This window comes from Thermomyces dupontii, assembly GCF_041956625.1.
Source record: "Thermomyces dupontii strain NRRL 2155 unplaced genomic scaffold VTN31scaffold_1, whole genome shotgun sequence".
Classification (NCBI taxonomy): domain Eukaryota; kingdom Fungi; phylum Ascomycota; class Eurotiomycetes; order Eurotiales; family Trichocomaceae; genus Thermomyces; species Thermomyces dupontii.
Genome location: NW_027192307.1, coordinates 2,625,382 through 2,646,028, shown reverse-complemented (window position 1 = coordinate 2,646,028; position 20,647 = coordinate 2,625,382). Strand labels below are relative to the sequence as shown.

The following is a 20,647-nucleotide window of genomic DNA, read 5'->3' as shown; positions in this document are numbered from 1 at the left end:
TTACACACCCTGTAGCCTGTATCTAGGTATTTACAGTGGTTTCTTCCGAAATGCCATGCTCGTTACAAGTTGTGAATCATCCCACCATCTCACCAAACTCCTCCTCGTCCGCGGTGCCAGCGTGGTCATCGTCCTCGCCGTCATCATTATCACGCTGGACGACCGGGAGCGGCATGCGCGCAGCATCAGCTGGTTTCTTCCCAATCGCTCTGAGTGACCCCTCGGGGTCCTCGATCCATCCGCCCATCTTCTCCATGCGCTCGACATGTTCGACGCTGACGAGGAGATTCAGGCCCGCGCTGAGCGCGCGCTGAACGCGCGCTTCGCGGCCCTGCGCGATTAACGTTCGGAAAACACGCGTCAGGAAACCAGACAGCGTCTCCAGGCTCCAGTGGTCCGGAATTGCGGCGAGCACGTCATTGACGTCGAACCACGGCGCGAACCGCGCCAAGAGGTCGCCTGTGCGCTCCACCCGTTCGGACACGTCCTCGATCTGCAGGAACTCAGCGAAAAGGTGCGCGAAGAGCTCCCGCTTCTTCTTCCCTTCTTCCGACGCCTGCGATCCTTCCTCAGATGGTGGTCCTGATAGCGCGGCAGGAAGCATCGCCGCCGGCTGGGAAATCGATGCGCCGCCGTACAAACAGTACCGGATCGCCGAGTCGTAGTCGCCCAATCCGTGCGTCAGGAGATGCAGCGCCTCGCGGTGTCGCCCCTGCCTCCCGTCCAGGATAATACTCTCTGAGACCAGCTCGTTCTGGAACGGCTCGATCCGCGACAGCACCGTCGAGATCGAGTACGGCAGGTCGCCGCCCGGTGCCGACGTGTACTGCGTGCTCGGCCCACCTAGCAGCTGTAGCAGTCGGAGCCGCGACTGCCACCACGCGTCGGGAGGCGCGTTTACGGTGATGAAGTTGAGGTAGGTCGGCTTCGGTGGCTGCAGAGCCCGATACGTCGAGTACGACTCCTTCAGCAGCGTGCGTGCCTCCGGTGACGATTGCAGCACGTTCAGCACTGTGTCGAGATAGTACCCGATCAAGTCATCGGCGTATTGGCGGTACTGAGGACCCTCAAGTCAGTCAACATAGCTCTCCCAAGCAAAGCAGCACGCGAGTAGGGCCCATACATGCTTCGCAAACACGAGATGCTCGAGATAGTCCTGCACAGCGTCCGGCGCCCGTTCCTTCAGCATCCGAACGACACTCGGAGGATCGAGCTTGACGCGACTGCTGTCATCCGAAAACACCTGGATACCCAACGTCGGATTTCGGGAAGCGAGCCACGTCCCGTATTCTTCAACAAGCTGTTCATCGCGGATGCGGACGAGATATTTCCGCATGTGCGCCTCCGCGGCCGATGCCGTGAAGTCCGGATCCGCCTCCGTCCCTTGGTCGGCAATGCGTCGCCAAGTCTCGAGTACTCGACCTGACATCTTTCGGCTTTGGTACAGCCGACTCAATACAAAGAGTCGATTGTACTCTTCCAAGAGCACCACAGCTCGATCAAAGCTGCCCTTCCAGTTATCGACCAATCGATAGAGCTCCGCCCGGACCGCGCCCCCCGGCCGAGATTCGCGTAGTAACTGCGCATCTTGTTCCAGCAGTAGATGCAACAGTGCTGCGTCCACGCTGTCAATCACATACGCTTCGTCCGTCACACTGCCATAGCCTCGCTTGCCCTGCCAGACGAGTAGATATCGCTTGACCATATCCAACAAAAGCTGCGCCGGGACTCGACGCCCGTGCTCGCTGTCAGACAGGTGCTCCAAGTAAAACTCGGCAACCTGTGCGAGTCCTCTTTGGACCCATATCCCTTGGGGACCTTGAAGTACTTCGTCTTGAAGGAACGGAACCAGCAGAAGTACTAGTCGGGGATCAAGATCGCTTTCCGTGAGAATTGCCTCAGTGGTTCGCAAGTCGGCATCTGTGTATTCCGGTCGGTCCTTCGAAAGCAGATCAGCAAAAAGAAGCAATGCAGCCTTCTGCCTAATGTACGCCAGTCCAAGAAAATCGGCCTCAGTTCTGGCCTCCGTGTTCTCGATGGATTGGATGAGGTCTACAACGGCACCCCTGCGTAGGAATTTAAACCGACCATCCTCCCACACTTGTGCCTTCTGGAGGACGTCATCGAGGTGTAAGGGCAATGGATTCCTCAGGACACGCCAGATGCGATTCCCAGACCATACAACCAGGCTGCTTCGGACCTTGCCCACGTCACGCGCAAAGTTCGTTTCCTCCCTGATTCTTTCAGCCTCCCAAGATTCCACTGACTCCGCGCTGGATGATACTCTCCCGCTTTCAGGGTCAATCTGCTCTTGTGACTCGAAAAGAGCTTTTTCTTCACGAACCCGCTCGATACTCGTTCGGGTTCGCGGGTCAGGCTCTTCCGATGGCATGCGTCGTCCCGTGTTCTGCGGTGACTTTAGTCTAACCCGTCGTAGAAGATCTCCCAGGCTAGAAATGTTCACTTGGCTAGGTCCTGTGGTTTGGCGAATCCCGACGTGGTTTGCATCCTGCGTCGGGATGGGTAGCATAAACTTCGGTCGTTCCCCTTCTCCAGGGTCAACGTCCCACTGCTGAATTTCCAGGTACTTGTGACGGCCGTCTCCAGTACCCACCACTGCGAGGATATAACCTTCCTGTGAATCACTTCCGTGTCCTTTTGGACCAGGATGTCCATCGTCATCGACGACAACAGCTTCAGGATATCTCCGAAACTCCATGGTTCCGCGGACAACGTCACCATCCATGTTGACAAACATTCCGACGCCAGGCTCTGTCGCCTCCGTACCGGTTACTAACAGAAACTCGGAAGGCGTTGGCGAGACAATGTGCGGCTTCAGTGGTGTCAAGTTCAGTCTCGGCGCTGGAGGTAATGGCTTATGCCTGTCCACCCCTGCTTCAGGAGCGGGCGGTGCTAGAAAATCCCTTCCTGAAGAAGGCTCCCGAGGATCCTGTGAGGTAGACCTCCTTGGTGAATCGGTCGACGAGATCGATTCCGTTGAATCATTTCTCAATCGATCTAGGACAGAACTGCGCGAGCTTTGTTGCCGTCTGCCAACTAATCCTTCTATGGGCGTGTTGAGACTAGTGCTTCGCCCATGTCCACTGGGCGAATGGCGTGGTTCCCTGCTGCCGTATGACGCTGATGATGACCGGACGAGCGATCCGCCTTGGGGAATATCCTCTACCACTCCGGTCTCGAACACTTCACTTGAAGAGGAGATTGGGAAGAGATGGATCTTTTGCTGGTGCTCAACGTCCAGCAGCGAATAAGACGTCTCATCAGCCACGCACGCAATCGTGCCGCGACGTGACGCTGCAAGACATCTTGGAAACTCAATGTTCCGGATCCGTCGCGCCTCATCGCCAATGCGCACCAGCATGATTCGGTTTTGCACAGCAATCATAACCACCGGAAGCTCCGGCGCATCCTCCGAAGGGGTGATATTTAGGTCAAGACCCCCAATCCATTGGCAATTCTTTACCTTGGTGTTCTCAAAAGCAGGGGTGAGCTCGGGCAGGGTGTAGAAGGTGACGACCCCGTTGGAGAGGATGCATGCTTTGCTCGCGGCGGGTAATAGAACGATCTGTTGAATTCCATGTCTTTTGTCTGTGGATGAGCTCTGCGATATTGGCAATCGTGATGCGAGAATGAACGTCGGCTCGCTTGACTCATTGGCGGGATCCGAAGGAAGCGTGACGAAATGAAGGATCTCTGCCGCCGAGGTGCCAATGTACAAATTTCCACCTGCACAACGGAGCTGGGTCAGACAACAATCTCCCACAGCAGCTCAGGGAGATATACTCACTCCAATATTCTACGCATGTAATGTGCACATCATCTCCCTCGCTGCTCTCCAAGGGAACATTGTCCAGCAATTGGCGGAGGACATATGGCGCTGCCTGGTCGGTGGAGAGCTTTCTCCGTTTTCGAGGGCCAGCGCTGTCCGCCATTGAGAAGATCCCACTTCCCTCCGCGCTGTAGAATCATGTCCGAACCAGGGCGAAGGCAGCGTTGCGCTCTTATCAGACTATTGATAGACCGCGAGGACCGAGAAGCTGCGGTTGATTACCTAATGGGATAACTAGGTATTAACTAACTAATCTATAAGGAAGGTACCGAGTCCAAGTATTCGTACCAGGTACCTCTACAGTCTCTACATGACATGATTTACTCGTACTCATAGGTTAGGTTACCCTATAAAAACCAAAGTAACCCTTATGTTGAGTAAACCTGCTGCTTCGTTACGTTAGGTCGGCTAGCACGGGCAAGAGTCCTTCAAGGCCAGTTGGCCAATGTCTCAGAACGGACTAACGTCGGCCCGGTCGCCCCAAGACGCGCGTATCAAGCAATCTACTTGATGCTTACTGTCAGGGAAGTTGACTACAGCGGTCCAGTTGGTGACGGGAGACCGCCGGTTTGTGGAGAGAAGTGTCTGGATTGAAGGCCTCCCGTGTATATATTGATTGAGCCTGTGAGAGATGGATGCCCTTGCAGTCGGCGAGTCTAATCTTCCACCACCTCTACGGAAGCCAGATGGCCAGGATGGCTCGGCCACTGACGACAATGTCAGCGGCGAAACAAACAAGTTCCAGCGCGCGATTGCAGCTTGGCGCGGTTCGTTCATGGATTTTCCGCATTCCCTTTGGCCATTCTAACGCGCACTCTGCATGCAGGTATTGACTTGACCAATGCGATTCCCAAGCTGGACTCGACTGCCTCGGAGATCGTTGCAAATCAGCGTGATGCTCTCGTTCAGAGAAAGGATCTTGCTCAGAAAACGAAGGATTTCAAGAAACTGAGCGATGCTGAGAAGCTCGCGGAGTACAAGGGACTTTTGAAAGGTGAGCAACTGGCCATTTATCCTCACAAAGCAGCTGCTTATATATGAAACCGCCAATAGCATACCAATCCTTCATTGATACCCTCACGAGTCACGGGAAAACATCTTCTTCCGCCTTCTTGCAGTTATACTCGTCGTTGTCCGAGGCGCCGGATCCGTATCCGCTACTAGAAGCATCGGTCGATTCGCTTGTCGCATCAGAAGATACCGTGCCGAAGCTTACCTCAGAAAAGGAGCAATTACAAAAGTCGGTGGAGCGATTGACCGGACAACTGGAATATACTGAGAAGCGACTGGAAGAGGAGCGAAGCGCTCGTCAGAAGCTAGAGGAATCCCAGGAGTCAAGAATCAAGGAAATCGAGTCGTCTTGGGAGGCGGTCCTGACCGAAAAGACGAACAACTGGGAATCCAAGGAGAAGAGTTTGGAGGAAAAGATCGAGAATCAGGATCGCTTGTTGAAGGAGCTTAAAGCATCTCTGGAAGTGTCTCAACGTCTGGGCAACCAAGAGAAGGCGGATAGCAGTCGCAATGCTGCTGCTGCTGCTGAGCTGGAGATTGCCACATCCGAGCTGGAAAAGGCCAATCTGCGGTTGTCCGAGGTCGAGGCGCGCAATGAGCAGCTGCGGCTCGAGTTGGCGCACGCTGTGTCCCACGCCAGTGCCGCGCCCAGATCAGTAGATGATGATCCCGCGTACTTGCGATTGCAGTCGGAGAACCAGGCCTTACTTCGAAAACTTGACGCCGCACGGATTGAAAGGGACAGTAAGAGGCACGAGCTGGAGAGTAAGATCCGTCAGGTAGAGCGATTGAACGCCCAAGTCACGGCCGAGAAGGAAGAACTCCGGAGCAAGCTGGACAAGTGTGCAGATTACGAGGATATCAAGCGGGAACTGGAGGTTCTAAAGGTAAGAATCTCTTCTCTGGTGTTCAGTGTCAACAGCAGCTGACCTGGAATAGTCCATTGAGTTCTCGATGGGCGACGACGATGTTCCAGGCGTCGTTCCGGATGAGGCCACAAACGGAGCATCCAAGTCCAAGGACAGTTCATTGGAACAGCTCCTCATGGGGCGTAACAAGAAATTGACCAACGAGCTCGCAGTGCTACGTGTTTCACACCGCGAACTGCAGACCCAACTAGAGAATCTCCAGCAAGAGCTGAGCAGGACGAAAGAGGAGCTTGAGAAGTCGCAGCAACTATCTGCAACATTAGAGAACGATCTCATCCGTATGCAGAAGGGCTCCAACGCGTACCCATCGGCAGCGATGTCGGTTGCGGGTACGTATTCCTCACGACACCACCCGTCGCGCCGAGGTGGGCCTTCATCGCCAACATCATCGATCATCTCCGGTTTCGACCAAGGAGCGGCATCCAACAGCACAGGTGGAGGAGAAGCGATGGGCGGTGGCTCTGGGGTTCTCCCGATGGTCCAGGCGCAGCGCGACCGGTTCAAGCAGCGCAACGCCGAGCTAGAGGAAGAGCTCTCCAAGACCTACGAGACAGTGAAGTCACTCCGGCAAGAAGTTGCGTCGCTGCAGCGGGACAACCTCAATTTGTACGAAAAGACGCGGTACATGTCGACATACAGCAGCGCCGCCTCCGCATCAAATTCCTCGTCAGCATACGGGCGTACGCATACGTCGTCGGCATCCTCCTCGGGGCTTGATCGCTACCAGTCCGCGTACGAGGCACAGCTGTCCCCCTTCGCGGCATTCCGGGGCCGCGAGGCTGCTCGCGCTTACCGTCGGATGCGCCTGCCAGAGCGGCTCGTCTTCTCCATGACGCGCATCATCCTCGCGAACCGCATGTCTAGGAATTTGTTCGCAGGGTACTGCTTTGCGCTGCATATCCTCCTCTTCGTCATGCTGTATAAGATGACCGCCGTGGAGATTGAGAAGAATCACATTGACAGCATCGCTGGCGCGGCTGCGGCTGCGGCTGCGGGAGCCGGCGCCGGGGGTGGTGCCGACAATGCAGCGGCTCAATTGCAAGGGGATGATTGGCAGCAGGAGGGATTCCATTGATTTATAGTGTCATGTTAGCGAAGGTTCCTTTCTTTTTGTCTTCTCGACTTCATTTATTCTTCCATGCTCGTGTATCAATACTTGAAGGTCATGAGCTTGCATGTGTATATTAGAGATTCAGAGTACCAATGTATCTAGAGGTAATTATCGAAATCACTTATTATACCCATCAATTTCAGCCTGTATTGTGATCGGTACGCACTGCCTTGTCTACGAATCTGTCCAAATGGATCTTGTATTTCGTCTACGTTCACCGGAACGATTCAGTGTTCATACTGTACAATTGAAACTACAAAGGAAACTCGAGATATGAGAGTCGAACGCTCCACCACATACACACAACAACGTACAGGTCATCGATCTATGAATTGAATGATGAAGGCCCTCGCGGATACGAGCCTGAGCGAGAGAATGTATGATAAACTCTAAAACGTTCCGTCCGTTGATCCTCTGCTCTTTACGAGAGCATCCGGCTCATGTCGTTGCTGACACGCTGGAGGTCCAGGAGACCCTCGACAGCACCGTACGCGCTGACGGCGAGTTCCTTGTCCCTGCATCCGATGGTCAGCAGTGGTCCTTGAAAAGGACGATAACCATGATGGTACGTACCAGATTCGTCGCTGGGCAAAGTCCATGACATCCTTGGGAGTGATCTTTCCAATTTCCCGCTCAATGTCCTCAGGGCCCAGTCGACGGCCGGTAGTGATAATCTGCCGGCCAATGTCCTCGGCAACGGCCGTGGTGCCGTCCAGGGACAGAAGGATCGAAGCCTTCAGCTGAGCCTTGGCACGCTCAACCTCGGCCTCGGTGACGTTCAACGACAGGCGAGACCACTCGCGGAGGGTGAAGTGCACAAGGTCATCGAGCTTGGTCTTGTTCTCGCTGACAAGGTAGATACCCCACAGGCTGTATGAGGTTAGTTGACCCGCATTCAGGAAACATTGTGCTGATTCGGCACTCACCCAGTGTCGCTGTAGCTGGTAGAGAAGCTCATGAAGCTGTTGGCCAGGTTGTGGTGGGCAATGAAGCTGCTCAGCTTGTTGCCGAGGTAGGACGAGTTACCCATGGTGCGGTCCCAGTTGCCCTAATTGCAGTTAATCCAATGGGCACCCCAACGTAGCATGCTCTTGTAACTTACCACAATAGCCTGAGTGAGCAGAGCGACAAAGTAATCATCATCCTTCCAGCTGACACCCTCGACGGCCAGAGCAATGTGGGCGGTGGACATGGTATCGTCTCGGATGCGGACCTCCGACCCGTAGAACTCGGGCTTCTTCTTCTGCTCAGCAATCAGAGCCGCAGCAGCGGTAGATGGCGGAGCGGATGGGAGGTTGCCAAAGTGCTGCTCGGCCAGCTTGACGAGCGTCTCATGCTCCACGCCACCAGCGCCGACCAGGACAATCTTATCCGCCAGGTAGTTAGTCTTGATGTAATTGACCAGATCATCGCGCTGGATGCTCTGAATATTCTGCTTAGGACCCAGGATTGTGCGGCCGAGGGGCTGGTTCTGGAAGGCCGTCGCATGAAGGTGGTCAAAGACAACCTCCTCACTAGGATCATCAGCAACAAACTCCTTGACTCTCAGGGACGGCCTCTTACGGGATCTTGTCCACCTCCTCGGCTTCCCGCAGAATCACGTCCCGCTCTCGCTCAATCGCGGCGGGCTCCAACTTGGAGTTCTGCAGGATATCGGACAGAATATCGACCGCCTTCGGCACATCGGAATTGAACGTTTTGGCATAGTAGACCGTATTCTCTCGCTGCAAAGATCATCAGCACCTGCCGCAGAGGAACCAATCGCGCTGATCCCATTGCATCACCGTACCGATGTGTATGCATTCAAGTGGGCACCCATGTTCTCAATCTCCAGCTCCAGCTGTGATTGGGTTCGCTTGTTCGTTCCCTTGAAGGCCAGGTGCTCCAGGAAGTGCGCAGTGCCGTTCGTCTTGTCGGTCTCCGCACGGGAGCCGGCATCGATGTAGACGCCGATGGTGCTGGTGGCGGCGTGGGGCTGATACTCGGTCGCGATGGTCAAGCCATTGCTCAGCTGGAGAGCAAAGAAACCGTCAGCACCGGTCACAAACGAGCAATTGCCTCACTGGTAATACCCACCGTTGTCGATTGCGTCCGGTTGGGCAGGACGACAGGGGAGGCATATCCGCGCTTCTTGACGGCCTGCAGGGCCGCGCGATTGCGCAGAGCCTGGTGCAAGTTGAAGGCGAGCCGACGAGAGGCCATGGCTGCAGGCAATGGGGGTCGTAGGAGAAGGTGATGGAGGGAGCAAACAAGAAGCGAGGGCAACTCGTAAGGAATTTGGCGTGTTGAGGTCAGGTTCGATCCGGCAATCAAATTGTTCAGCCAATCACATGACTTGCTTTTCTCACCGCGCCGATTCCGTTCCGGCTCAAGTTCGTCTAAATTCTGACTAATCATTTCCCTCTCTTTCTCTTGCACATGTTTTTGAAAATGAATGAATGCATCCCAATGAGTATAAAAAAATGGGATCTATTCGATTGGTGTTCTTCATTCTATTCATATTCATAGCTCCCTACATACAGCAACTATTGGAATCTACTCGCAAACCTCTTGACGTTCTCGACAAACGGAATATCATCGGCAAAACCCAGCTCCCTCGCCCGAGATGGATCAAAGTATGGCGACCAGCTCCGCACAATCCGGTCGACATCCGGGTCGTACTTTTCCTCCACGAGGGCTCTCCGCTCTGGGCCACCAATCTGCTCCAACGCATCCAACATCTCCTGGACAGTAACGACAAGGCCCGGCAGGTTGACGGAGCGCGAGTTGCCAAACTTCTCGGCGGGCACGTCGCGAGCATGAATGATGTTCTTGACGACCGTGTACGGCGAGCAGATCCAGACCGGGATGTCCTTGGCCACGGGCAGGATGGCCTTCTTGCCCTGGAAGGGCTCGCGGATGATGTCGCTAACAAAGCTGCTGGCGGCCTGGGTGGGCGCGCCGGCGCGGACGGTGACGGTGGGCAGCCGCACGGCTCGGCCATCCAAGTAGCCTTTTCTCGAGTAGTCGTTGAGAAGGATCTCGATGGTGAGTTTCTGCGACCCGTAGGACGACAGCGGCACAGGCGGGAGGTTCTTCTCGGTGATGACGAAGCCCGGCTCCGTAGGACCGTAGACGGCCAGCGACGACGTAAAGACGACCTTGACGCCCGGCGTCACGGTCTTTAGTCGGTCCAAGATGTACCGCGTAGCGTCGAGATTGACGCGCATGCCGAGTTCGAAGTTGGCCTCGGAGCCGCTCGACATGATGCCGTGCAGCAAGAAGACGCAGTCATAGGGCGCCTCGGCCGTGATCAGGCTGTCGACGACCGACGGCACCGTCAGGTCCGCCGCGACGCTCTTGATCTGGGAGGCACGGTCGGCGACCGATTCGGGGACGGGCGGTGCCCTAACATCGGTGATGGTCACGATGGTGTCGGGCGGCGATGACCGCACCAGTTCCGCGGCGAGTTCCTGGCCGACGTAGCCGCCGGCGCCTGTGACGAGATATGAGGGCATGGTTCAGTCTTCGAGATGTTTATATACCCCACAACAAGTGTCGAAAGATTTCAGAGGAGTGACCAGCCAAGTGATAGTATAGTATAGAAAGACAAAAGATACAATCACGACGTTGCAGCAAGTGGGATCCTTCGGACTATTTATTCTGTTCCACGTCGTCTTATATTTCATTACTTGGATTCTGCTCCGTCTGGAGTCGGACGAGAGAAGTCTTGAGCGCGCAAGGGTCCCCAGCATCAACCACCCGGAGTGAACTCCGACTCCACTGACGTCGAGCTTCCGAAAGGGCACAATGTACATATATTTTGCATGTGAGATCACGAGGCTCGCTCACGCTCGGTTCAGAAACCGATCATCGGAGCCGTGGAATCTGCATGTCCACCTATCCGAAGCGGCGTGGGATGGGATTTTTGGGCGGACTTGGTCGCCCGCCGTCCGATGCCCATCGGAGTTGCCCCGACTTACTCCGCTCTGAACTTTATTAGGGTTAAAGAACTTACAAGTGAAGTTACTCAGCGATGAACAGGTACATGTAGCCGATAGAAGATACATCGGATGCTTGTTGCTTATTCCTTTTCACAAGCTATCAAAAGTTCTATGTCGCTAATCTATTAATTGCGTCGTCGATCGACAACAGGAGATACTCAAGACCCATACAAGCGTAACTCCGAGCATATGCAAGTGACAATCATCCACCAATTCATCCAATAATAAAGTACCTTCTGTAAGAGCATGATGCTCTCACAATCTGGTCTGGATCATCTCACCCAAGTAACCCAATTCATCCATAAGCTCTTTCAACATCGTCGACTGCGTCATATATGAGTTGACACTGGAATGGTTCGTCGGTCCCTGCGTGTCAGCCTTGCCAGACACAGTATCGGAAGCGCACCACCCTTGATCTGACACGGCCACGGATGTCGTCGAGGCCAAGTTCTCCAGATCAGTGAACATCCCGGCGTGGCGTTTGGAGTCAGACCCGGCGATTCGGTGGTAACAGTCGTCGATCACCAGGGTTGACATCCCAAAGTCACAATCGGGAAGGCGGAACATGTCGGAGAAGGAGGGCTTCTCCATTAAAGAGGACGACTCGGATCCAGTGACGGCAGACATTTCAGACATGCGACGCCCATCGCTCAAGGTAGGCGTCGTCGGCGCGGATTCCTGCTTCGAGAGGCCAATGTGCGAATCGGTGCATGATTCAGCATATGAATGATGGGACGGGTCCGGATTGAACGAAGAAGAGGACGTCATGGACGCCGGAGAAATCATGTCTGTATCCGTGGCCTCTGTATCCGAGGTCCAGTCTGGGAATGAGCTCCTTTCCACCAGGGAGTCCATGGACAAGTCCGATGAATCCACAGTGGTGTCAGAAAAATGACTGCGCAGCACTTCCATGCTCGCTAAACCGTGTTTGGCATTGATGGCACGTAGTTCCTCCTCCATGATGGAAGAGGGCGAGTTAGGCAGGGTTGGGAGTCTCTTCTCCGTGTCCAGAGGGGTTGATTTATGGTCGAGTGGAATTGCGGTGCGAGGTTTCTCACTCGATCCCGGCGTGGGCGTATTCTGCTCAGAGAGACCTTCTCGGTGAGGCTCGAGATTAGGAACCCGGAGCAATCCCGAGGAACCCTGATCTTGTGCTTTCCGCGTTATGGTCAATGGAGCCGGCAAAGGGGAGCCATCTCTAGTCCTCGACGAAGCGCGACGTTCCTTAAGCGGAGGCCTAGGGGAATGTCCGTTGTTTTCCACTACAGCTCGTCGCAGTGGCAGCCTGCTGATGCCCAAGCCATCAGCAGGGCTGCTAGCAGGCGATGTTGTACGTGAGCTGTCATTGGATCGAGATCTGGATGAAGGCGCACGGGCCGTTCCTCCCTTCGGAGAACGCCTGGGATGTTCATCCTCTCCACTCATGTTGAGCAATCGAGGTTGGGTTATGTTCAAAAAAGCGGTTTTCAGACCCCGGGACGGCGAGGGAGAAACGGATCGCGCCGGCTGTTTCCGAAGAGGCACCAGACGGAATCGCGGAGGATTGTTAAAGGCAGCCGGCTGGGACGTGCCCCGAAAATCGTGGTCAGATGCCGAACTCCCACTTAACCCATGGGGCTGCTGATGCAGTGGTGATGACGTTTTCAGGCGAGGGAGCTGAGGCTTGGGCTTTGGCGGAGTCCTCGGATTCATGTATTTGTCTTTTGGGTCCATTGTTCGATGTTCAGAGCTAGCGGGACTGACGCTGTTGTCCCGCGAGCGGAGGGCGTGAGTGTCGGGCAAAACGAACGGCACATTGAGGACGTTCACCGGCTGTCCGGGCAAAAGAGGACATGACGTCGTCACAGGGTCTCCTTCATTAACATATTCAATATCGCCATCGAGGCGGTACTGCTGCAGAATTAGCGTCTGCTCGGCCAGATCATCTTCGCAGCGCGAACATACATAATACCAATACGTTACTCCCATCTTCAATCCGCCACTACGGCCGGGAGAATAGCTCCGAGACGTCCCATCGCAAATTATATCGGTGAATGTATGACAGCCGCGCCAATGGCCAGCACCGGTTCGTCTGTCATGTTCCATGGGGTAGGCTCGCTGGAAGTTATCCCACGACCCTAGCAGCTCCACCTTTCTCACAGAAGGCGGAGTACGCCTGTTGAGGCACTTGTCAGCCATTATATCCCATGACCATTGCGCTGAGAAGGAAACTCACAGAATAAAAGTCACTAGTGTGGTTGATGCGGACATACTTGCTAATCGACAACACAAATACCCAAGGAAAACAATGCAGAACGAACGCCAATGGAACAAACAATTTGATAAATAATCCGACCAGGGACGATTATGAACAGAAAGAACGAAATGTAAACAAAGTCTGCCTTGGAGAGGAAGCGTTCCTGGCGAACACCAGGCGAGCCCAGGCTGCCGGAGGCGTTGCTATGTATACGTTGACAAGCAGAGAAGCGCCTTGCGGGCCGAGGATGGATCCGAGAATCGATAGCCAGGTCCAGACTTCAATCGCTGCTCGTTGGACCTAATGGGGATGCAGGTACAACGCCCGTCTGGGCCGCGGCGGCGCAACTCCCTTGCTGCTGAAACGAGTTAGAATCAAATATCAGACGTCCTGAGAGCCCTGAGACGGACAGATGCTGGAACAGCAAAAGAGTAGACGCGGCTCATTAGCCAGACTTCCAGAAAACTACCAGGGAGCTCTCGATGACGCTCCCCCAAGGCTGAACAGCCACACCAATGACAAGCGCCAGTTCGTGGAGTAACAGGCGCTTAGTGAGTTCGCCCGACTCTCTCAACGATAGCAGCACGCGCTGACAGCCAATGATGTGGTCATCCTGGCCCTTGACTGAAGCGACTCCTAATGAAAGGCTGTTGTCGGCTGGCGCAGAGAGATACCGACAGGGCTGCAGTTCTCACTGCTCAGCGATGCGTTGGCAGCGGAAAAAGAAAATGTCAGAGAACAGTTCATCGAATCCAAAGCTTCCGACGACTTGAAGTTTATTTAGCACAGGACGAATTAACTCAGCGAAGACTCCGATACGAAGACAAAATTCAAGCTAATTTACAGGATGCCGTACCAATCGCCGCGTTTAGATTTTCGGGACATGCGACAGCCATCAAGCGGAGATCCGGACGGATCAAGCCCATCTTTTTCATCTCGAGTTCTTTTTCTTGTCTCGTCGAACAAGGTTGACCAAACAGATTTCCGCATGCGGCGAAGATCCGACAGCATGAGATCATTGGGTCAGGGGTTGCAGGCCAGTTGGCCAATCAGAATGCAGCGTTTGGGATAAAGATCCCACAATCAGCCAAAGCCATGTGCTGAGTGCGGAAATTTGGGTTTTTTCTCTGAACTCGTCCAGAGTGTCAAATGATCTAATAATTCTCAGAAAATTCTCAGAAACGATGGTGTTTCTACGATAAACTTGCCATTGCCAGTATGAATGCTCAGCATCAATCAGTCTACGCTCAGTGATTGCAAATTACAAGCGATTAAGGTTGCTACCGGCTGCGGCATTGGCAAAGGAGTGTTTGTTTCATCAGGCGCGGTCCTGGGTCGACTGGCTGGCTAAACGCTGATCCTTGCAGGGGCCATGGTGGAGGCGAAGAACCACCGAATCGGCGATCCAGGCAAAGGGGTCATGCATATCATCATATGTAGGGATGATCCGTAACAGAATCAGAGATCATCTGTCTCGGTCTGGGAGGCAGGAAAGTGAGAGTTTGAATTCAATATCGCTGAAAACGGAGAGTTACAGTTCTATCCATGATCGACACATCAAAAGCAGAACACCTGGTCACTCATCTTGGACATCAAATTACCTTTGTCGAACCCCAGCTCTGCCAAAGCATCTCTGGTCGCATGGATCATCCCCGGCGGACCACAGAGTAGAACCTTGGTATCCTTTGTCGCAGGAGGCAACTTTTCTCTGAGGACGTCCTTCGTGACAAACCCGGTGCCGTACCGCCACCCCTCCCCTGGATGATCAAGCATGTACCATACCTCGAGCTTGTGCGGGTATCTAAAGGCAAGTTCTTCCAATTCCTCACGCAGCAAAATGTCTGCCTCGGTGCGGTTCGCATAGATCAGACTGATCTTCGTGTCGTCGGCCTCATCTTCGCAAATTGCGCGGATCAGCTGGTACATGGGCGTGATGCCGGTCCCGCCGGCCACCATCCCCAAATGCTTGCAGAGCCCGCGTTCGTACCGCATTGCGCCCTTGGGTCCGCGCACCTGGACGGTGTCGCCGACCTCGAGATTCGCAAAGTACTGACTGGTCATGAGACCGTCCGGGTACAGCTTGATGATGAGCTCTAGCACGCCGAGATCGCTGTCGTTGGAAATCGGCGTGTAGGATCTCGACACCGTGGTGCCGTTGATGTCAGCCTTGATCGAGATGTGCTGGCCAATGGGCAGACCGAGCACGGCTCTCGTATGTGGCAGAGCAAAGGTGTAACGGATGACATTGGGAGAAACGGGCTCTTTGCGGACCAGAGGAAGAGACTTGAATTCGTTGGGCGAGAGGAAGACAGATTCGGAAGGGGGCGGGCTGTCCTCTTGAGTCTCTGTGCGGCGACCGGATAGACCGATAGCTGCGATGGCCAGGACAAAGGCACTAGGGATGCCACTCCCCAGGGCGCGGCCGACAGCGCCGGAGGCAAAGCTTATTAATTTGAGCCAAGACGGAAACAGTTTCTCTAGTGTTGGCCTCTCCCGACTCATTGCATATGCAGCGAAGAATAATCCGGCCAGGAGACTCATTGCCGGCACTGCTGGTGACAATGGAGCTTCCGACGGCTGCTCTGGGACCTCATCCTCTTTTGATTCTATGCGTTCCGTGGCAGGCTCCTCTGTGACAGGTTCGGATTCAGATTGAGCCTGTTGAAGTTGAGCTTGCTCTGGTTGTGTCCGCTCGGGTTGCACCTTCGCCTCTGTCTCAATTGGCGCCTTCTTCTCCCCCAGCGATCCAATGAGATAGTTACTTAGGAGCTCATTGGCGATGTCGGAATGATTGTTATCCTCGTAACCTTCGGTGGCATCCGTCCCGGCGACTTCAAGGAGAACATCCTCGCCGCCCGGATGCTCGTAAATATAATCTGTGATATTGTATACTGAAGAGCGTCAACAACGGGCGAACGACAGAGAGTATATAGTAATATTACCTTTTCCCCGAATGACGACCCAGAGGTCCTCAGCACTCTTGTGCGCAGCGACTTCTTCCAGCGTGTAGGTTTTTAATGTCGATTCTGCTGACATGTTTCTCTGTTGTGCGTTGCGAGTGAAGGGTTATGCCCTCGTTGAATGAGCCCTAAAGATATATATCCCCACGATGAGCGGAAGAGAACGAGGGGATCACAGAGAATGGAACATTTATCAGTAACGTAAGGAACAGATCATTGTTTTTTATTCTATGCTTCTCAGGGGACGTTGCAGTATACCAGACTCTCTTGGTCTCGATACGTCGTTCTCGAAGCCTTGCACGGTTGACGCGGTGGCCAGATACCGACGTCGGACTCCGACACCCATCGTCCCTTTGCAGCCGGTCCGGTAACCATAAATGTCTCTACTCGTATATGTATTCGTGCTGATCGAAAAAAGCAATTCGACAATGTGCTGCTGGGCATTGCTATTTTTGTCACAAGGCTGAGTCCCGAGTCGTTGACTCCGGAATGTTAGTTGTTGGTACGGAGTACATAGTACCACTTTTCGATCGACAATCCCGATCCGGAGGATATAACATTACTCAGTACTGTCTTTCTCCTCTCTTCTCGCATCTGTTATTACATATCCAGAGTGCATGATTGGATGAAATCGAGTTCTCCGAATGAATCAATGGCAAAAACTACCAGAGTTTGACCTCGTGAGTACAGGTCAAGACAGTCACTCAAGGTACCTTCAAGTCTTTGGGCTGCCATCGCTAGAAGCCCAATCTATCCATTTTCATGCTATGTACAAGCAGTACTGTACAGTATTTACCTATGATAAATTTCGGATACGTAATTACGGGGCGGACCATGCGTGATTCCACCATGTGGCCTGATACTGCGGCTAAGATGGATACCTCCTCTTCGCAAGGTATATAAAAAGTTGTCGATAACCTTAAATCTTACCTTCTATAACTCCTTCTTCAAGAAATGCTCTGGCTTGTGCGTGGTCTCGTAATCGACATGGACGAACGAACGCTCCACATCCGGCAGCGATTCAAGTTTCATCTGCAGTGATTCGGCTACGTCGTGCGTCTCCATCAACGACGTTGAAGGGTCCATGACGATGTCCACCTCGACGAGTAGACGGGGCCCGGATGTGTAGGCGCGAACGGTGTCGATGGCGGTGATCAGGGGTGAGTGCGTCATTGCTTCCTACACATCAATATGGACTAGTGAAGACCGGATCAGGGACTCACCGATGTAGGTTATCAACTGCTGCGTTTTGATGTCCGCTGTGACGCCTACCAGCAGTTGAAACTCCGAGTATGCCGTGCGCAGCCACAGGCCGGAGATCAACACCGACAGGATCATGGCGCCCATCGGATCGATCCACCACCGCAGTTTACTGCCGCCAACTGAGGACAAGATACCAAATCCGTTGATGAAGAGATCGTTACGGTGATCTTCCCACAGAATGCGGACCTGAGAGTACTGGTTCCGAATGGCCCAGCAGTAGAGAAACAACGAGAGCTTTGTGCAAAAGGCTACCACGACGGCGACCACGGACGGCAGGTGGAATCGCCGAGTGTCCTCCTCACTGCCAACGCTGAGCTCCCGGATGGAGAAGACAATCAGGATAAGCGAGACGGCCGTCATCAGAAAGCAGAAACAGATGTTGCCCGCGGTCTCGAGTCGGGCCTTGCCAGCAGGGAACTTGCGCGGGTCCACGCGCGCCACCGCCTTGTGGCACAGCATGAGGGTCAGGTTGGAGGCTGGGTCGAAGATGGCGTCGGCCATGGTGGTGAAGAGCGAGAGGGAGCCGGACGAAATGGCCCCGTACATCTGCACGATGGACAGCACGACGTTGGCGGCAAAGCTGCCATACACGGCAATCTTGTACTTGAGTTGATGTTGGGTGTTGAGTTCCCGCGCGGCGCGCACGTGTTCCTCGACTGGGGTTAGCAGGCGCTCGATGTTCTTGTTCTGCGTCTCGTAGAATCCCTGCAGCTGCTTCAACTGCGACCTGCCCAGAATCGAGGGCGCGCACCGATCTCGCTTGCGCGCCATGTTTGCCTTGATCGCCTTGATATCATCGGGAGACTTGATCTTGGTTGACAGCTGAAAGGGATCGTTGAGCGTCGTATATTGTGGCGGAGGGTTCCCTTCTTCATCTCGCGGCGTCACGCGCATCTGAGGGGCCGAATCGGCCGGCTCGATGGCCGTGCTCGTGGCCACGGGCCATGATGGACGCGATGCTTGTGATGTCGATGGCCGGGCATCTCGGTGAGGGAATGGATGGGGATGGAGGGAAATGGAATGGCGGAATTGGTCATCCATGATGACGCGTGTGCGTGTACTCGATTGCACAGGGTGCTTTCGTTGTTGTGCAGGCCCCTCTTGAAGCGACGGGGATCCTTGCGAATCTCCGTCTTCTGAACCAGAGGAGCCGTCGATAACGGAGATATCTCGATAACTTTAAGATGTGCTTAACCTGGTTTGGTTAGTCAATAACCTACCTACGGAGTAGTCAACGCCGTTATCGGCAGCATTATGTAACTAATACAGCTTCCAATCAGAACCGGCGAAATCGCCAAGCTCAGCGCCTCAGGTTGCGTCTCGATGGAGGCTGAGCAGCAGCGTGAGCCGTGAGGCCGTGATGGGAGTGGCAGCCAGAGCGATTAATTGATCACACTCGGGCTGTGGATGCTCGGCCCGGCGGGGTCTGCGAGCTTTCGAACTGCTGGCGGGACCGAAGACCGGAAGAGGAACGAGTCGAAGAAGACTCGAATCTAGATCGACTCCAGACCGCGTTGCGTCGACGTACTACGTACTTCTAGTAAGCAGACGGCGTCAGATGAGCACCACCTGTTGATTAATTAAGATGGCTCGCACTAAGCGCTAAAAAGCCAGCCGATCCCTCAAGCAAATAACTGGGCGATGAGAATATTTCTGGAGTAGAGCTCTGACCTGGCGCCGCGTTGCGGATTTAAGGCAGCTTCCGGCATCGAACTCACAACTTGGAAGCTGGTCGCTGGCGATCGCAGTCACTGCTTCAACCAAGGACTCAGGTCTCGCATATGCCCATCATGAAACGTGTCTTTCACGGCCTGCAGCGCCGTGCGAGTAAGCCCAGGGACCCGTTCGTATGCTACTACTAAGTAAAGGTAGAGCTAACAGCACGGCAGCCCAGCCACTGGACCAGATTCGCAGAACAGAAGAACAGTACCCCCCGGATTCTCCAGAGGCAATTGTCCTTCGAGAAATCGTAAGTTGCGCAACCACATACAAACTAGGACAAGCATTAATGAATACTACTCAAAGAATGCTTTCTGCGAGGCTGGGCTTGGGCGTGATAATGCGGTATGTTGTGTTCGCCGACTGTTTTCATAGGCGAGCTTCTGACGACGGTTCGATAACCCCAGGACTATGTGCATCTCCCGGCCATTGTGGAAGCCGCCGAATCGAGTCCCAATGCTGCCAAAGAGGCCGCCCACCGCATTCGAAAGTACCTGTCGAACCCGTCGAAGCCGCAGGGCTTCGCCCAATACAATGCTGTGATGCTGATTCGAATTCTGGCCGATAACCCGGGGGAGACCTTTACACGCAACTTCGACGCCAAATTCGTAAGCACGATCAAGACGTTCCTGCGCGACGGTCGGGATATGTCATCGCAGCACTTGCTGCGGGAGACGCTCGACGTGTTTGAATCGCAGAAATCCTGGGATGAAAATCTGGCCGAGTTGCTCGCCCTTTGGAAAAAGGAGAAGAAGCGGGTCGGTTCGCTACTGAATGGGGTGAGTTTTGTCGAGAAGCGGTATTCCCCTCGATTGCTGACGGACCACCAGCGCCACGGCCGGGTGCCTCGACAACCCCCGCCGTCAACGTTCTCCCAGCATTCCTCACAGGCGTCGCGGCAGCTTCCGCCGCCCGAGGAACTCGCGGCGCGGATTGAAGAGGCCAAGTCATCCGCCGACCTGCTCCGGCAGCTCGCGGAGACCACGCCAGCCACTGAGGTCCGATCGAACGAGCTGATGAAGGAGTTCTCGGAGCGCTGCCACCTGGCGGCGCAGTCGATTCAGCGATACATGAACGCGGAAAACCCGGCGCCGGACGAGGATACACTAGTGACGCTGATCGAGACCAATGACCAGCTCTCCATGGCTCTGTCCAAGTATCAACGTGCGCTTCTCAATGCCCGCAAGGCAGAGAGCCAGACCCCCGGAAGCGACACCAACAGCAACACACGAGAAACAGCTGGCACCGGCAACTCACCTTACCTGCAGCAGCAGCAATCACCACAACAGCCTGCACGTCTCAAGAAGCCACCATTGTTTCCCTCCCCGTCCCCAACGGCGTCCGTGCAGTCGTCGCAAGTGGTCCCAGCCAACACGGCACCACCCCCTTCGGGGTCACTGTTCAGCACATCGCGCTACGAGTACAACCCCAATGATTTCCGAGTCGATAACCCCTTTGCGGACCACAATGTCTCCCCAATTGAGCGGTCATCCACGAACCCGAACGGAAATTCGAAGTTGGCTTAACTATTGACTGACGCATATTTTTACGATTATGAACATATTTGTCGTTTGTCGCTTCTTGG

General features: G+C 54.4%; 8 protein-coding genes across 8 annotated transcripts; 2 read left to right on the top strand and 6 right to left on the bottom strand.

Annotated features, from left to right (window-relative positions):
• Positions 1-76: 76 nt before the first annotated feature.
• On the bottom strand, positions 77-3,953 carry VTN31DRAFT_1002 (uncharacterized protein; the record flags this gene model as incomplete). Its single annotated transcript, XM_069401012.1, has 3 exons — positions 77-1,057; positions 1,124-3,747; positions 3,809-3,953. 3 exons carry the CDS (start codon positions 3,951-3,953, stop codon positions 77-79), a joined length of 3,750 nt encoding a protein of 1,249 aa, XP_069263858.1.
• Positions 3,954-4,481: 528 nt separating this feature from the next.
• Positions 4,482-6,865, top strand: VTN31DRAFT_1001 (uncharacterized protein; the record flags this gene model as incomplete). Its single annotated transcript, XM_069401011.1, has 4 exons — positions 4,482-4,617; positions 4,677-4,844; positions 4,904-5,748; positions 5,801-6,865. The coding sequence occupies 4 exons, from the start codon at positions 4,482-4,484 to the stop codon at positions 6,863-6,865; spliced, it is 2,214 nt and encodes a 737-aa protein (XP_069263857.1).
• A 457-nt stretch (positions 6,866-7,322) lies between these two features.
• Positions 7,323-9,103, bottom strand: VTN31DRAFT_1000 (uncharacterized protein; the record flags this gene model as incomplete). Its single annotated transcript, XM_069401010.1, has 7 exons — positions 7,323-7,416; positions 7,475-7,771; positions 7,828-7,949; positions 8,004-8,415; positions 8,465-8,625; positions 8,691-8,912; positions 8,978-9,103. The coding sequence occupies 7 exons, from the start codon at positions 9,101-9,103 to the stop codon at positions 7,323-7,325; spliced, it is 1,434 nt and encodes a 477-aa protein (XP_069263856.1).
• Positions 9,104-9,426: 323 nt separating this feature from the next.
• VTN31DRAFT_999 (uncharacterized protein) lies at positions 9,427-10,398 on the bottom strand (the record flags this gene model as incomplete). The annotated part of the gene is made up of 1 exon (XM_069408564.1): positions 9,427-10,398. The coding sequence occupies one exon, from the start codon at positions 10,396-10,398 to the stop codon at positions 9,427-9,429; it is 972 nt and encodes a 323-aa protein (XP_069263855.1).
• Positions 10,399-11,139: 741 nt separating this feature from the next.
• VTN31DRAFT_998 (uncharacterized protein) lies at positions 11,140-13,134 on the bottom strand (the record flags this gene model as incomplete). The annotated part of the gene is made up of 3 exons (XM_069408563.1): positions 11,140-12,774; positions 12,829-13,039; positions 13,100-13,134. The coding sequence occupies 3 exons, from the start codon at positions 13,132-13,134 to the stop codon at positions 11,140-11,142; spliced, it is 1,881 nt and encodes a 626-aa protein (XP_069263854.1).
• A 1,543-nt stretch (positions 13,135-14,677) lies between these two features.
• VTN31DRAFT_997 (uncharacterized protein) lies at positions 14,678-16,156 on the bottom strand (the record flags this gene model as incomplete). Its single annotated transcript, XM_069408562.1, has 2 exons — positions 14,678-16,011; positions 16,063-16,156. 2 exons carry the CDS (start codon positions 16,154-16,156, stop codon positions 14,678-14,680), a joined length of 1,428 nt encoding a protein of 475 aa, XP_069263853.1.
• Positions 16,157-17,013: 857 nt separating this feature from the next.
• VTN31DRAFT_996 (uncharacterized protein) lies at positions 17,014-18,384 on the bottom strand (the record flags this gene model as incomplete). Its single annotated transcript, XM_069408561.1, has 2 exons — positions 17,014-17,255; positions 17,304-18,384. The coding sequence occupies 2 exons, from the start codon at positions 18,382-18,384 to the stop codon at positions 17,014-17,016; spliced, it is 1,323 nt and encodes a 440-aa protein (XP_069263852.1).
• A 740-nt stretch (positions 18,385-19,124) lies between these two features.
• Positions 19,125-20,588, top strand: VTN31DRAFT_995 (uncharacterized protein; the record flags this gene model as incomplete). Its single annotated transcript, XM_069408560.1, has 5 exons — positions 19,125-19,170; positions 19,233-19,312; positions 19,369-19,407; positions 19,470-19,841; positions 19,893-20,588. The coding sequence occupies 5 exons, from the start codon at positions 19,125-19,127 to the stop codon at positions 20,586-20,588; spliced, it is 1,233 nt and encodes a 410-aa protein (XP_069263851.1).
• Between the last annotated feature and the right edge of the window lie 59 nt (positions 20,589-20,647).